Source organism: Ostrinia nubilalis, chromosome 19 (assembly GCF_963855985.1).
Source record: "Ostrinia nubilalis chromosome 19, ilOstNubi1.1, whole genome shotgun sequence".
In the NCBI taxonomy this organism is placed as follows: Eukaryota; Metazoa; Arthropoda; class Insecta; order Lepidoptera; family Crambidae; genus Ostrinia; species Ostrinia nubilalis.
The window spans coordinates 6060238-6077409 of record NC_087106.1 but is presented as its reverse complement, the minus strand read 5'-3'; the positions used below and the strand labels follow the sequence as shown (position 1 = coordinate 6077409).

Sequence of the window (17172 nt, the reverse complement as noted above, 5' to 3'; positions counted from 1 at the left end):
CAAATTCCCATGTTGCCATAGGTCAGGTAGAAAGTATTGATACGCGTGCTTCTCACAAGAAGTGTAAACAATAACATAGTGCGTTGGTATGTTTCTGTTTTGTGGTTTATCGCCCATTTACAATGCATACCTACTCGGGTTCATACAAATAGAAATGAAATATTCATGATATCCACAATGTACTGACTCATAGCGGTCAATATGCATATTGATGATAATTAAATGGTTTCGTGTCAATCTCCTGATAGTCATTCTTCCGTCTGGGCACGTGAAAACATAGTATTTTGCGGTTTTTTCATTGTTTTAATTAAGTGTATCATAATTATTATAATAATTGTTAAAAGATAAAAATTTTACACGTTTGCCAAGCTGGAAACCATTATCCAGACTTGTCAGAATATTATCATGCTACATTTCGGTTACTCTCAAGGGAAATTTAAAGCGCGCCCGTTTAATATCAAGTGCTGTACTCGTATGTAATTATGTGAATGAAATCAGAGATAACATTTGTGATAATAAGATTTAAATTCAATTGTCTTATAAAAATATTATGCATTTCATTAATGTTAATCCATTTTACTCACTGACTAGTTTTTGTTCTCAATTTTTAAACGAAATTTGGTGTGCCACATTTTGTTTGATTGGCTTCTTCAAGCCTATAGATTGGCTGTTAACGATAGGGGCCTTGTCCATAATCTATAACTGCTCAAAATGCCACTTTCCTTTGTCCACAGTCGGGGAAGTATGGAGAGGGCTTCATCGCGTTGTCGTCCCGGGGAGTCGCGGTGCACGTCCGCGCGAAAGGCCCGGACGGCGAGAAGGACCACACGGGGTGTTCCTGGCCGCTGCTGTCGGTGGCTGCCCCCAATGACCCGCTGCCCACCGAGCCGTGGATCGCTGTCATCAAGCGCGGGAGCTGCAACTTTGAAATTAAGGTCTGTGGATGTCATTTCGTGCCGTGACGGCAGAGTAGAATACATTGTCACCAACCCCTACTCTTCCCACAAGTGTCGTAAGAGGCGACTTAGGGACTACACATCAAACAGAGAACGGGCAGCAGCGCTCTCTGAAAAACATCAATCTTCTAAACTGCGATCTCCAACCCGTCTGCCAAGCGTGGGGATTATGGCAAAACCCTCCACTACAGTGGAGGAGGCTCATAGTCCAGCAATGGACTGTAAAGGGCTGTTGATGATGATAGACAAAGGGCTCCGTTATTTCCAGGGTTTTAAGTGGGTTTGTTGAGCCCAAAATAACTTGATATATACCCCTTGATCGTCGAGTATGGATGGATATACTCAGGAAAATAATCGGGTGATTAGGACTTACTCAGTTGAATTTAGCCGCTGCTATCAAAAGCTTTGCTCAAAGCTTTGTCTAATGATTCCTCCTTTTCTAGCGTAGGTAGGTAATTCATTAGACCGTATCATAAACGCTACAAAAGCGACGCGACTTGCGTAAACACGATTTGTTCGACCTTACCCATCATGCTTGTGAATAATAATATACTCGTCATTGCTAACACAAGCTGTCAATCAAGTGTTTAACCAACTCGATATAAAACTGACGTTAAAGTTGAACCATTGATTAATTCAAGAGTCCTTAGAGGGCGTTCACGTGAACCCCTGACTCCATTGATATCTTTAAAGTAAGATTGCAAATGCAATTCACCGTAATGGGAACATCCACCCAATAACCCTGAGGGTTCTGATGGGCTGATAGCACGCGGCCTCTGGCGGTCGTTGGCTGCGATCGTTTCCCCAACAGTCAATGTAGTGCGAAAGCATTCAATAAGGCTCTTCCTTGCCCTTAAGATAACATTCACAAAGAGCATCCACTCGTAGTGACCCTGAACGTGATAAGGCATTCTAGAGTTTCCGGGTTGTTGCCAGTAATATAAAAATACCAGTCATAAAATGATAACTGTAAGAATAAGCGTATTTTATTTTATGTGTGATGTTGTTCATATAAATGACGTTGGAGTATATGTTTTGTTTGTAGTATAAACGATTCTTTCTTTCGCCTGCCGGGTCGTCTACGAATATTTAACCATAATTAACCAGTTGCAAAGAGATTTTATTGCGTGCTCTGCAATTAGAAACACGCTGTTACTGTTTCCATCATTTGAGAAATCATGGCTTTCCCATTCGTCGTTTGGCTCACAAAAGGTGTGCAAAAGGTATCCTTCTAAGTCCCGTCTATCGGAACGCCAAAATTGGTTTAGCGGTTTAGGCGTAAAAACTCAACAGGTAGACAAAGTCAAGGAACCTCCTAAGTTCTGACACATACTGCCTCTGATCTGATCGTTAGCCCTTCAACGGAAACCTACTCTAGGGTCAATGTACCTCTAATAGAAGTAATTCGTTCTACCCTCGCCTGATAACATCGCCGGACTAGGGCAGACGACCTTCGTCTCTGCCTTCGTGGTTCGATCGAGACAATCGATTCCCGTGAACTCTAAGGTTATCACGAATCGTGGTATCAGATCGTTTGTTAGTAGGGAATTTTTCGTATTGCTTTTGTTCTGCTATTAGATCTTGACCTTTAAGAAGTAGGTACCCCCTTTTTTGAAGTCTGTTAAAACATCCTACTTATCATTATTTGAAAGCGAATCGATTGTGTCTGTAGACCGTTAATTAGGATGTTTTATTAAAATAGTTAGCCCTCAAGCCTAAGTGTGCCTTGTCGCCATTTGCTTTGGTCTTGTTCTGTTTCAATAATAGAAAACTATGTCTAAATTTAATATTGCAAGAGGAATCATTTCTGTATAAGCGATTGGATTGGATTGGAAATATAATACATATTATAAGTAGGCAAGCAATATTGTTATTTCGTACTTACAATCCTGTCGAGGTTTAAAGTTGGTTGAACTCAGGAAGGTATTTCGAGTTGATACTGTAGGCAGATGAAAGAAGACGACCCTGACTGTACTGGTTGTATGGACCATGAACATTTAAAACAGTTTTACATTAAAATTTACATTTAATTAGCATGTACGTGCAAATTTTTAAAACAACACGTATTTTTTCGACTGTGATTTTTCCGAATATTTTGTCTCTACTTATCAGGAGGACTATTTTTACCAGAGGCCCATTTATTTAATTATGTTCCTAAAATTGTTTTATAAATTTAGTTTGTATTAATTATCAAAATCCTAACCAGTAGGTTAGGAACAAGTTTAGCAACGACTGTTAGTAAACAAGTATTGTATAGATTTAAAAAGTTTTCTAGGTCACGCTTTGTCAATTCTAGAAAATGATGACGACAGACAAAAATAAATCTTATAAATAAATTAATATTTCGACTGTTTGGAATGTTCTGCCATTACTATTGAATAATTAAAAACCTGATTTAACTAGAACGTTAACCTACGTTTAACTATTCTAGAAACATCAATAGGTACTAGTATTTTTAGCTTTTGGCCTGTCACGGAATTGTTTATTTTGCATCTATTAAAGATTAAAAGGCATATAAAACATTTATTTACCTAACATGACATGATAGATAATGGTGCATGGTCCACCACAAACATTTTAACATCAAAGGATAGCCTAAATAAATTCTTCTAGGTCTAAGCCATCTCAAACCAAAATTTATCAAGGTTAAACCACTGTTAAGCGTACAGACAGAGTTATACTTGAGTGAGTTACTTACGAAGGTACTGTCAACAGCACATAAGACTATCTAAATTTTCATTGTATTAGAACTACACAATTACATATTCTTAAAAGCTGTTACAGACGACAGCACATTAAAGCTGAACACAGCTGTGGTAATAGGTGCGCGTTTGCAAACAAAAGTACGCACCTTTGTGGTGCGTCCACACTGGGCGAAGGGCTCGCGCGGCACACTCGACATCCTGCTCACTCAAGAGCAGGGTGAGCAGGATGTCGAGTTTGCCGCGCGAGCCCGTTCGCCCAGTGTGGACGCACTATTAAGTGTCAGCTGCTGTCAACTGTACTCGTATAATTGAAAATAAATTAATTATCCAAGTATACTCGTAGTTATCAAACGACCTTTAGTCAACGACTGGCTCCAGAAGTGGCCAAGCCCGAGGACGAGGCCGCTGCAGCCGATAACGGAGTATTGACTCCTCAAGTTATCTGCCGCGTGAGTGTTACGTGTGTAGTAAGGGTTTATTTCTGGGGGCTCAGTCTTGAAGTATGAATCAATCTTAATTCCATCCAGTATAATATGCGTACGTACGTAGGTACATGTATCATATTTATACTTATCCAGTATTTGTACTTATATTTGTCCTGACTCATCATGACTTGACTATTAACGCACAGCTTCAGTTTATTTTATGATATGTTGCGAAAATTGCAACTACGGAGATTTTCTGAAAGTGGGAGGATCTTTCCTCCTTCTAAGCACAAAAAAGCATATGACTGCAAGGTGCTTTACCAAGGTATACATTGTAAGTATTCTAATAAGCAGTTAAGAAAGTGTGACGCAATGATTCAAGTTGGCCAAATGCCAGTTGTACTAAAGGGTGCGTACTGGCATTACTTATTACTTAATAACTAACCTTTATAGTCATTTGGTCGTATTTCTCGTCAACGTAACGCTTTCCATTTGCAGAACTTTCTAGTATTAAAATTAGTGGTTTGAGATAAAGTGTGGCGTAACAAAGGATGGTAGAACTGGCATCATGCCAGCCTCCACAATGGAGAAGGGATTCACTGAGCTTACATAAGTATTTGAAGTTTTATACAATATTTTCAAGTTATTGGCTTCTGCCCAGAGTGCGATTTTGTGTCCATGTATGTTTATTCCACCAAAACATAGGATTTCCTCCCAGATTATTCAAGTGTGATTGGGTAGATTAAGATAACTACATACATATTATATGTATTTGTAGAAGTCGTGTCACTTATAAAGTTATTGTTATTGCACCAGTTTATTTCCTGTGGTTTTATTTTTATTGATCAAGTCAATACGTTTTTAAAGGTCGTCCACATACTTAATTTGTTTAGCTTTATACATTTTTGGGTAAAAACCTAAATCATTCACGATTATACACCTACTTTTGTCGTCTACACCGTGAGTTCCGTGACATACGACTGATAAACCATTCCTGACCGAACAAAGGACCATAAAAATGCAACACAGGCAATATTAAACATTTTCCAGAATTTCATATTAATGTTGTATATCTTTGACGTTTTTGTTGTATGTACCTAATCGATGTCCCGATATCAACCATTGCTGTATGTCAGATAACGCATAATAAAGTAACATAAAGCGATATGGCTAAACCCCTCGTATCACACAATCATTTTGGGTATAATCGGTCTGTCCCTAATACTAACGATTTATCCTCTTTTTAATAACTGGAGCCGTAATTATGTTCTAACGTTATTTCAGACTAGCTTTTTTCTGTGATTTTGTTCGCAAATCGCAACAGTTTTTTACTCCTCGGTGACTTTTAGGTATTTATTTCTATTAATACTTCGATACAGATTATCTTCAAGATAGATATGTCACAGTCACATATCATCGTCGGGGTCTATTAAATTAGGTAGGTATTATTCCGTAAACGTATTGTGTATTTGTCGATGACAAGCTCACCCTTCTATAAAAGATAAACTTCCAAACATTCTGAATAGAATTCTTCGGGCGTTTGGTGATGGCTTAGAAAAATATTCCGAAGCAAATACAAAATAACTCTTTTCGTATGAAAGGAAAATAATAAAGGATAGGTATTTGTATATTATCTTTTTCAGCAGACACGACGGAAAACTTTCATGAGAAAATTCCGTCGAAACATCCAAACTCGATTATTATTTTTAACTTGCCGAATTTGATGTAACTGTTCTTCTTTTATTCAATCACTTTATCGTGTACCGGTGATACCAAGGTGGCCCGATGACATCGTAAAGGTAGCAGGGAAGCGCTGGACGCAGGCCGCTACCAATCGATCAACATGGAAAGCATTGGGGGAGGCCTATGTCCAGCAGTGGACGTCCTATGGCTGAAATGATGATGATGATGATTGTGTGGGTCAACTCAGATTTCGTCTTGAATTTCGTGTCAATGTCGAATACGTGTCTCTAGTCCCAATCTCCCATTAGTTAACATAAATACAATATGAGTGAGTAGAATCCTCCTACCTTCTTCGTCGCTACACTCTTGCCAGAGTGATCGTGGTCGTCACACCAGGTCCGGGGGCAAGTCTCAAAATCAGTCGCCATTCCTCCCGCACTGCAGCCTTTCTTGTGCACTCGTGGAGTGGACCATTGAGTGCGGTTTTAAATTAAATTCCATTTTCTTATGTTTCAGGTGCAAAATGCGTGGAAAGCGAACGCGACGGCGGTGCTGGTCTACAACGACAGGGACACCACACTCCTGGAGAAGATGAAGCTGTCGACCGATAATGGACGTAAGTTCTATCGTCATTTTCGTCATCATCATTTCAGCCAATAGCAATCCACTGGTGGACGTAAGTCTCATGAAGGAACTTACACAATGTGCGATCGATATCACCATCATTGTCAGCTAATAGCAATCCACTGGGTGGACGTAGTCCTTCCCCAAGGAATATAAAACACGAACGATCAACGTGCATTTTTATCCAGCCGCTGCCTGCCAGCTATCTTCTTAAGGTCGTCGGAGTCATAGTCGTAAATTCGTAATCTATCTGTTATTGCACTTACTACGAAACTTACGTTACTGTTTGATAGGGTATTCGCTGGAGGCATTCCTCAAAGCGCACCTAATCTATTCCTCGAAGTGCCCTCAACAGGTTCGTTACTTTTAGTCAAATGACGTCTACTGCTAGACCATGGATTTCCACAACCACCGGTCCAGGACCAATTAAAACCCAACAAATACCAATACTCAAAATTTAAACATCACTGAGCCTTGATGGATAGTTTAGTTTGGTGTGCTTGAATATGGGTTCACTTCAAGTAGTCTCATTCGCTGCTGTGTTATACAGGGTGGAAACGTTAAGTGATCTCATTCGATTATTTCTAAACTATACAAGATATCGAAAAACTGATTACTGATTCTGAAAGTCCTTCATAAGCTCTTTCAAATGGTACCAATAATAGGTTACAGAATAAACTGAATCTATCCGAAAATTCAATGTTTCCAGCTTCCATACATTTAGATAAACCACATAATATTAAAAACTTTACAGGATATTTAAAAACTGGTTTCTGATCCTGAAAGTGCTTCACGAGCTCCATCCAACGATACCAATAATAGGTCACAAAATAAACTGGATCCATTGGAAAATTCAATGTTTCCAGCTTCCATACATTTAGTACAACCACAGTCATGGCACTCAAGTCTTGATAACATTATAGCAAATAAAGCCTAAAACAAATGTTTTCCGAGAATCATTTCAAATAAGAATGCAATTTACGAGTTAATTTTAAGTGTTTATTATTTAATAAAAAATATTAATACTTCTGATATTGTTTGGCTGGCATACATTTAGTATGGAGGCTGAAAACATTAAATTTTGGGATAGATCCAGTTAATTCTGTAACCTATTATTGGTACCGTTGGATAGACCTCGTAAAGCACTTTCAGGATCAGTAACTACTTTTTCGATATCTTGTATAGTTTAGAAATAATCGAATGAGATCACTTATCGTTTCCACCCTGTAGACAATTTCTTCTTGAAAGTTTATAATTTAGTTATTTTAATATTTAAAGGTGTACCTAAACTGATAAGACGTTAATACGAGCGGCATTGTTTATTTTTGTTTTCATCTCAAGGAGATTGGTCGGTTCAACTGACGGCATTCTGTAGTTTATCGTAAATTGCATTATTTATTACCTGTTCTTGGATTCTTTCACTTCAGTGTTGTTGTTTTATACATTGATAATAACTATTTATTGTACCTACATTAGTATATTATTTTATGTTTTGAGGATAAAGTATTGTGAGAATGTATATTTATCGTGATATTGAGTTGTTAATAGCATAATAAAACATTTTTGTTGAAAAACAGTAACTACAGCTACTACATACGATAGAACAGAGTTTAGTTTGATGTCCTCTTCGGTGCATGTGTATGTGTATTTTATAGTGAAATATAAACAACTAGCTTTCCGCCCGCGGTTTCGGCCGCGTGGAATTTTGTCTTTCACAGAAAAATATTATCACGCGCGTTCCTGTTTCAAAAACCGGGATAAAAACTATCCTATGACCTTTCCCGGGACTCAAACTATCTCGATGCCAAATTTCATCAAAATCGGTTCAGTTGTTTTGGCGTGAAAGAGAGACAGACAGACAGACAGAGTTACTTTCGCATTTATAATATTATTAGTATATTAGTATAGATTAATATACACTCGACATCAAATAAATCGCACCTCCCGCGACAAGCATTTTCAAACGTATGCTTCCCCACTTCCCACCAATATTGGCACCATTTGAAAGCCTAGTTCTAACCTTCATTTCATTAAAGGAAAGGTTTTTACCCCAAAAATGTGTCTTTAGAAGGATCCAGAGTCACTTCTTCAAAAAATAGGTAGTTACGCTAGAGCCAACTTTTATGGCTATAAAACTGTTAAGTTGGGATTAATCGCTATCCATCTGTTAAAGAGGACACGTGAGATCATTATTTGGTTTTATAACCATAAAAATTGGTCTAATTTAGCCCATAGGTGGGCCCAAAGTGAGGTATTTTTTCAAGTCACATTTATGGTATATGTTAATCATTTATTAAGAAATTAAATGTGTTTTTCTTTAAGGATATTTATTGGGCTTTCAAATAACACCAATATTATTGGGGCACCATGATTGTGTCAGAAGAAAATCGTTAAAGTTCGCGTCGCGGAAGGTGCGGTTTATTTGATGTTGAGTATAGATAAATATACATTTTCTATACGTAATTATCACTGTCTTGTGGCAGATTTGAGCAACAAGTAGGTAACTAAATAGATTAGGCATAATCAGTGCTTTTCTTGGTTTTCTTTATCAGTCTGCATGACTCTTTATTGTCTTATTATCTTGCTATTTTCCAGTCAGTATTTAATGACAAACAAAGTTTTAAAGAACTTTATATTTTATTGCTTCATAATAATGCAGACTTTTTAAATAAATTGAGTCAGAAATTGCGATCTAAAGTTTCTAAGTTGATGCATGTTTCAACAAAAATAAACAAAACGAAGGAATTTCTGATTAGACCCAAGTGGTCGATAATAAATTGAATTGATTAGATATGGATCAAAAGATAGTTTTGTTTACTTGTTGTTTGGAGGTATATCTGGACGATTACTGATGATGCAATTTATGACGTTAACTTTACTTTTTTTTATTGATAAGATGTAGACAATGATCCTATAAACTTGACTGAAATAATAATAGATCTAAAAAGAGTCGAGGGATCTTTTTACCCAGTTGTGGGATATTTAATGCTTTCTGAGTGTAGTAGGCTACTATGTAGTAGATTTATACTTTTTTCCAGATTGAAATATGCGGTTGTAAAGTTTAAGCTAAATTTTTCTGTGCGTGCAAGAATTTTGTACTTCGCATGCGAGGTCGAAGTCAAAAGAGTTTTCATTTATTAAATTAAGGATGGTGATATGATCAGTATTTCGGGTAAATTTTTAAAATGTTCGTTAAATTGTATCATTGTAGTTATTCAGAAGCTGAAATTGGCATAAAGCTATAAGTTACTTTTTAGAATTTGGTATTAATTTGTAGTTAACAGTTGTTTTGTTTGTAATTAGTTCCTTATTTAAATCATAAATCGACATAAAACTACTATCGCTAACTAAGTAAGTGCCTACATAAACATTAGTGATTTACAGCCGTGTTTGTCGACTTTGTGGTTATTTTATAAATACGCGACACGCACGCATAAGGGGCGTGCGCGCAGATTTATATGGCGCGGCGAAGGCCGGAACAGGACCGAGGCATGCGCTGTAAAGGGTGAACCCTTTACTTGAACGGTGATTTAAAAAATAGAATTAAAATTTTGGATCGAGGTGGACCGATGACCTGATAAAGGTAGGAAGGCGCTGGATGCAGGTCGCGACCAACCGTTCGATGTGAGAGTCATTGGGGGAGGCCTATGTGCCTATGTTCAGCAGTGGACGTCCTGTGGCTGAAATGATGAAAATTTTGGAATAGTTTTTTTTAGGGAATCATATTTTACGTACACTAAAAGCTCTTTATTATGGCCCAGAGAAGGTCATAGTATAACCGAGGAATACACTACCCTTTACTTGATCGGTGATTTAATTATACATTTTGAAAACTATGTACAGTCGGTGTTACAGTTCTCACTTGTTAATTATTTTAGAAGAACTATTGGTTCAATATTTTTGTCTGTAATCTCTCCTTAGAAAAATTCCAGTATTCTACTTTACTGTACCGGGTCAGGCCTATCGATTGACCATAAAAATACCAATACGAGCATACACTTAATGTACATATTAATAAAAACAACCCCAAATCATAAATAATTATGGTCCGTACTTAGTAATAACAACAATCACTTTTATAATGTTTTCTTACGATATGGTATCGGAAATGCCCCAACCTTAGGCTAGTACATACTTAACCTTACCAGTTACTTTATAAATAATATAAAAAGTTTTAAAATCTGGGTTAAAAACAACTTCGTGACCAATTCGAGGCCGGCAACTAACGCTTTTACAAGGGACGTGTTACATAAAATGTGAAATAACTTAAATATAGGTATTCTTATAAATTGCACATGAAATATTAGGTGAGATTGTGGTTAAATATTTGCCTAAAGTTTAATAAAAACCAATGTTACTGGCTAAAGCGAATTTCTAGTATTTCTTCCATTATATTTCTCTGAATGCAATGCTCATGTTCAAATAAGTTCTATTGACACATAATAATTAAGTATCACAGATTCGTGGGAAGCAGTCGTGGGTCGCTGTTTGGTAATAGTTAACGCAACTGCATTGTTAATAACCGGCTTAACATCTTTAACGGTTAAATTAATTAGAAGTAGTGATTAAGTAAGGTTCATTATGAGCCACTTACTGATAACAAGTAGTAAGTACCTATTTGTTAGTATGTGGTAAATATTTTTATTGATAAGCTTTAAAGTGTCTTGACTATTGAGTGTGTGTGAAGTTGGGTTTAAAGTAAAGTAAGTGCACAAAAGTGCCCATTCCCCCTAAGTGATTACCTTGATGTGCTATCGGCTGTATTATTTGTCTAAATCAACATAACCTGTGGAAATTATTTAAGGCAAATGTGTTAATTATTTTGTTTTGGTTTATATGTTTTAAAAATGTTGCTGTTTATTTCCTTATTACGATTAAAATTAAACAAATTAATAAACTCTAGGGATAATTATGAATAGAATGACATAAATAGGTTCATTTTTGATTAGGTATAGATTAAGGCTATTGTTTGATAAACTTCATCAGTATAATTAATAATACGTATCTATCTACCTACTGCATTATGAGATTTTTATTTGGACGATTATCACCTTTATGCGCTCTTTTGACGTCCACATTAAACCTCTACGTTATGAGGCTTTACTAATGAAGCCTTGATAACGCAATGACTAATACATTTGCACTTTAAAGACAAGTGCGTCTATTTCAGTCCCTATAATCGCATGTGCATAGCATTCGACGACCACTAAGTGAGGCCTTGACAATGAAACCCGACGGTACAATCGCGTTACTACTTACTGCACCCACTGCCCTTGCGTGACGCATTCGCCTTTGTAGTATAATCCGCTTAAATATGAAATAGGTGCTTTAAGATGGCCTACTGACGCCTCTACTTTGCCTCTAGTCTTTGATTAATGATAATCCGCTTTCGTAGGTACTTAATCATTGCCATGTATTGAACAGTGTGTTGCGTCTACTCGCTGAATATTTTTTCTTTGGTAATTTCAGATTGCCAAATGGTTATTAATACCATGTGAAGTACGCTTCCACCTTCGGCCAGATCGTCACATTATAGTGTTAGATGAGGATGCAGACCCATAGCTACCCATCCTACTATCCTACTTCCTACTAATATTATAAATGCGAAAGTTTGGATGTCATGATGTCTGGATGTTTGGATGTCTGGATGTTTGTTACTCTTTCACGCAAAAACTACTGAACGGATTTTGTTGAAACTTTACAGTATTACTGTTTATAACCCAGATTAACATATAGGCTATAATTTATGACGATCTGTGACATACTAAATTTCACGCGGGTGAAACCGCGGGCAAAAGCTAGTTGTCTATAGAAATACAATTCAGCGGTTGTAGTGTCAGTGATAAATATTCATCCTATTTTATGGGGGCTCTTATCCAATGGTCATTCTGCGTTCTAAACAAACATTACTACAGATGTTACCTTTATTTGCCATTCGCAACCACACAACAACTGCATTTACATAGTTACGTCAAAACCTTTGTAATTTAAATTATTAGTTGAGTATCAAATACTACATCCCACAGTGGAACAGATAGTTTTATTGCAATTGCTTTTGTCGAGCCTTCATTTACATTTTATAATGATATGACTATAAAAAGTCATTAGTCATTATCATTATTTGCTTTGACGTCATATTCTATTAAATTCACATGTTTATTTATTTAACAGTTCATACATAGAATACTACTTAATTACAGATGAAATAGATAGTACTTACAAGTAACTTTCTTCATTCTTTCCCTGAAATGAAGAATTACATCTGATGTTTATTATTCACGCAATACTTCCTAAAATACCATAGTTATCTCATAAGATAAAGAGTTGTGAAATGCTTTCCTTGTATTCACATATTTGCTTGGAAATGATATCAATGCCACCCGGAATACATTTCTCAAACTAACTGAACTATTAGGCAACGATTAGTAACGTGTTATCAAATGATCTCTTCAAATACTGATAACGTCTGTGATAACTGATAAGGGAGATTCCGTCTCTAGTGGTGATGTCACGTATGCTCGAATTACAACTTTGTTAAAATTTTGTTGCAACTCATTCCGATTGAACAACAAAAATGTATGTTTATTCAGCTGAATAATGAACGTTGGTTGAATCACCACGCTACACTTGAACTTATTATCATTTGTTTTGTGTCCTTACGTTTCATTTAACTCGCTGTTTTAGCGCAGTACACATGTATCTATTTATTTATGAGTCTTAATTTTCACTTAATAATTCAGTTACAGAGTTTAGTTACCTACCTGAGTTAGTCTTGATTTATTTTCATTGGTAATTTGGTCACAAAACAACTTGTTTGTTATCGTTATGAGTGGAAACCAGACAGGTAAAAAATATAAATATATTCTCACATCAATTACGAGTAGTATAAGTTCTAAGTATCTTAATTTAAACAGCAAACGTGCTATTTAAATTAAGATACTTAGCTCTTTCCATGGCTGTTTGCCGTGTGGTTGCTGCAGAGTAGAATAAAACCAATACCATTTTTCCCGTAAAAGATGTAAAAGGCATAAGAAACAATTTATCAGTCCTTTACTAGAGGGCCAGAGAGGAGAGTGTAAAGGTAGCATTCGGATCAAGACGACCGCGACGCGAGACCGCGACTCGAGACCGCGACCGGCGACCGGTCGCAGGTCGCAGGGCGACAGCTACTTACGAATCTTCGCGACACGAGTCGTGCGACCCATACGAAACTCAGTATGTTTGCAGTTACTAAACTAAACGGTTGTATTCCATCCATCTGTAAACAATAAAAATAAGTACCTTTTCTAATAAAAATATGTATCATTTGAACTTACTTGTTTTATTTAATGCTTTTCCAATTTTTTCCCAAATATTGTCTCTCACAGTATTATCTTTATAAACTTGAAGTCTCGTATCGAATACAGGTGCGTTTTTACTTACTAATTCTATTAAAATTTCGTCTTCGTGCGAAGAAAACACGGCCATTTTGCATCTGTCGCGCCACGGCACTGCCTTGTGCGACCGAGTCGCGCGACGCAAGTAGCCGGCAGGCCACGCCCACACGTCGCGCGACTCGGTCGCTTGCATCCGTCAGCACTTCCTATTAATTCATATAAAGCAGTGGGTCGCGGTCGCCGGTCGCGGTCTCGAGTCGCGGTCTCGCGTCGCGGTCGTCTTGATCCGAATGCTACCTTAAGCCAGATTAAAACATAACTAGCGGCCGCCCACGACTTCCTACGCGTGGATCCCGTTTTACCCCCTTAGGGGTGGAGTTTCGTAAAATCCTTTCTTAGCGGATGCCTACGTCAAAACATCTACCTGCATGCCAAATTTCAGCCCGATCCGTCCAGTCAGTCACCTTTGAGTTACATATAAAATATTCAGATTCTCATGGTAAATTAGAGAGGGATGTGAATATTGCTGAAGGATGCGGGAAGCACCTGGATGCGGGTAGCGCTGGACCGGTCGTTGTGAAAGTCCTTGGGAGAGGTCTTTGTCCAGCGTCTTTGGAACGGCATTTGGCTAATGGTGCGTCCACATAGGGCGCACGGGCTCGCGTGGCATGCTGGTCATCCTGCTCACCCTGCTCTTAAGTGAGCAGGATGTCGAGTTTGCCGCGCGAGCCCGTTCGCCCAGTGTGGACGCACCATAAAACGAAGGAAATTAGAGAGGGCGTGGTTCTTCAGCGGAGACAAAATGACATGGTGATGTCTATGTACTTTATACCTAATGGCATGATGTTTGTTTGTTGCAGGCAACATATCCGCGGTGTTCACGTACAAGTGGAAGGGCGAGGAGATCACGCGGCTCATCGACAACGGCACGCGCGTCATGATCGGCATCCTCAAGGGCCGTACATTTGCCAATGTCAGCAACAATATTAACAAGTAAGTCTCTTTCAAGCACTCTGGTCTTCTAGTATTGCATGCCGTGGTTGAACTTTCTTGGCTACTGTAAGTTGTGCAATGTATTATGTAAATCTCCATTATCATAATCATATCATTTGATAATGACCGTTATAGCGCAGATTCAGCTTGCATGGGGTAGAGTGGAAAAAAATAAGTAATTTGTATAGGAAGGCCCAGAGAAATGCACTTTTGAAAATTCAAAGAAAAATAATCGTAGAAAATAAATTGAAATGAAATTTATTTTTAAGTTTTAAAACTAAAAATAGTTTCGTTCGTTCGTTTCAGCCTATTGACGTCCACTGCTGGACAAGGGCCTCCCCCAATTTCCACAACGCCCAATCCTGCGCAGGCTTCACCAGATCGTCGGTCCACCTAGTGTGAGACCTGCCCGGTCTTCCAGCTCGTGGTCGCCACTCGAGAACTTTTGCCTCAGCGCAAATTTATTTCATTTAATTTTCTTTAAATTGTAATTAATAAATAAAGTTCTACAAAATTATACAGTTGTTTTTCCTTGAATTTTCAAGAGTGCATTTCTCCTTGGGCCACCCTGTATATCACAATCACAACTTAGATCCTAGTGATTTAAACTTAGGTGGCTCAAAATCACCAAGGTGCAGAATTGGCTTTGCTAGCAATTTAATGTCTTAAATCTTGACTTATTTGAGAAAATATTAGTAATAAATTACTTCAACTAACTTGTTTTGTGTGTACATCAAACAATATAACTAATTAATAAAGCAAATTTTAAACAAAATCAATATAAATGCATGGATAATCATTTCGGGAACGCGTCCTAATGTACAATCTTCAGCAACAAGTCCAAAATTTTACATAAAAATTTAAGGTAATTTACACATGTCATTACTTAATACACCGTATTTTTTATACAAAATTTAGTTTTAAAAAGGATACTAAAAAAATATTTATTTTTAACTATAAAAATGTCCAATATAGTTTGTCCGATATCGCACAAGTCATTTCAGTGAACGTATCGATAATCGATCAAAAAATATTTTAAGTTAACGCAGACATTCGGTGTCTAACGTTAGTCGAGGAAGAAAACAATAACAAAACGGGCTGTCAGAGTATTTATCGTTAAATAAAATAAATCTAAATGGTAAGTACCTTTCAATTCATTATTCGTAAAGCGTACATCAATAATCCGTCATTTCGTGAACGTAATTATTACATTTAATTATTGATGAAATTCTTTTTTATTACACGAAATAACAAAGTAATCTCAAATATTTTCCTATTGACAAACCCAGATCGCATTTAAGTTGGCTGCCGTCTAATTAAAGCGCGCGCTTATTTGAAATCGTCATTTCGTGAACGGTCATTTCGGAAACGTTCCCGGACATGATGGCACGTTCCCGAAATGACTGTTGCGTTCTCGGAATGATGATTATTATTTGTAAGGGCGAATCATTTACAATATTTAATACATTTATTATAAAAGTTTGTGTCTTTATAATTACAGCAAAATGGAAACTCCTGATAAAGAAAAAATTTAAAAAAAATCTCAAAAAAAGCTTAAAAAGAATATTGCAACTTATTTGCGCCAAAGGGAAAAGGCGAATGCTAGAAAAATAAAGTTTTTGGATAAAATGACTGAAGAGCAGTAAGAAATTAAACGGGCTAAGGACAGATAATATTATAGAAAAATAGAGTCATTTATAAATCTGTATACTGTTCATCTTCCTCGGACAATGAAGATTTAGAGACAATATCTCGTATTCAGCAGATAAAAGTTAAACAGATTGGTGTTGAAGCAAATACGTCTTATGGCAAAGAAAATATCGAAATCTCGTATATCCTATAACATTCTTGCTTGTTATAATTCCTACTGAGAAGAGACCTTTTTGTCCTTTTTTTAAGAGATAACTTGGAATTGTCATTCTCACTAAAATGTCTCTGGGGTGGTGGCGTAGTGAGGCGGGTCGTTACATTCCCTCTAATATGGTCGAGTGAAGCGATGGCTGGTTCACTCGTCATGTCTGTGAACAGGCGCTGCTTTCGGGGACTGGTCAATCCAAGTTATTCAAATTTATTAATGCGAGTCGCGATATTCTCACGTCCGAAATACCGCAGTGCCTTAAGTCAAAAGTATTCGACCAATGCGTGTTGCCAGTGATGGTATACGGATCTGAGACGTGGTCGCTTACTATGGGCCTCATAAGAAGGCTCAAGGTCACCCAAAGAGCGATGGAGCGTGCTATGCTCGGAGTTTCCCTGTGTGATCGAATCAGAAATGAGGAGATCCGCAGGAGAACCAGAGTGACTGACATAGCACGCACAATCGCTCAAATCAAGTGGCAGTGGGCGGGGCACATAGCTCGGAGAGCTGATGGCCGCTGGGGCAGGAAGGACATCATCCATCATCATCATC

The 17172-nt window shown here is 37.5% G+C and overlaps 1 protein-coding gene across 3 annotated transcripts in view; it reads left to right on the top strand.

The window, feature by feature from the left end:
- The window catches only part of LOC135081103 (E3 ubiquitin-protein ligase goliath-like), a 75128-nt gene that overhangs the window by 49433 nt on the left and 8523 nt on the right, over positions 1–17172 (top strand). For all 3 annotated transcript variants that reach the window (XM_063975841.1, XM_063975842.1, XM_063975843.1), the window contains exons 3-5: positions 735–935; positions 6286–6385; positions 14630–14762. In XM_063975841.1, coding sequence (XP_063831911.1) covers positions 735–935; positions 6286–6385; positions 14630–14762 — 434 coding nt within the window. The remainder of the gene's footprint in view (positions 1–734; positions 936–6285; positions 6386–14629; positions 14763–17172) is intronic.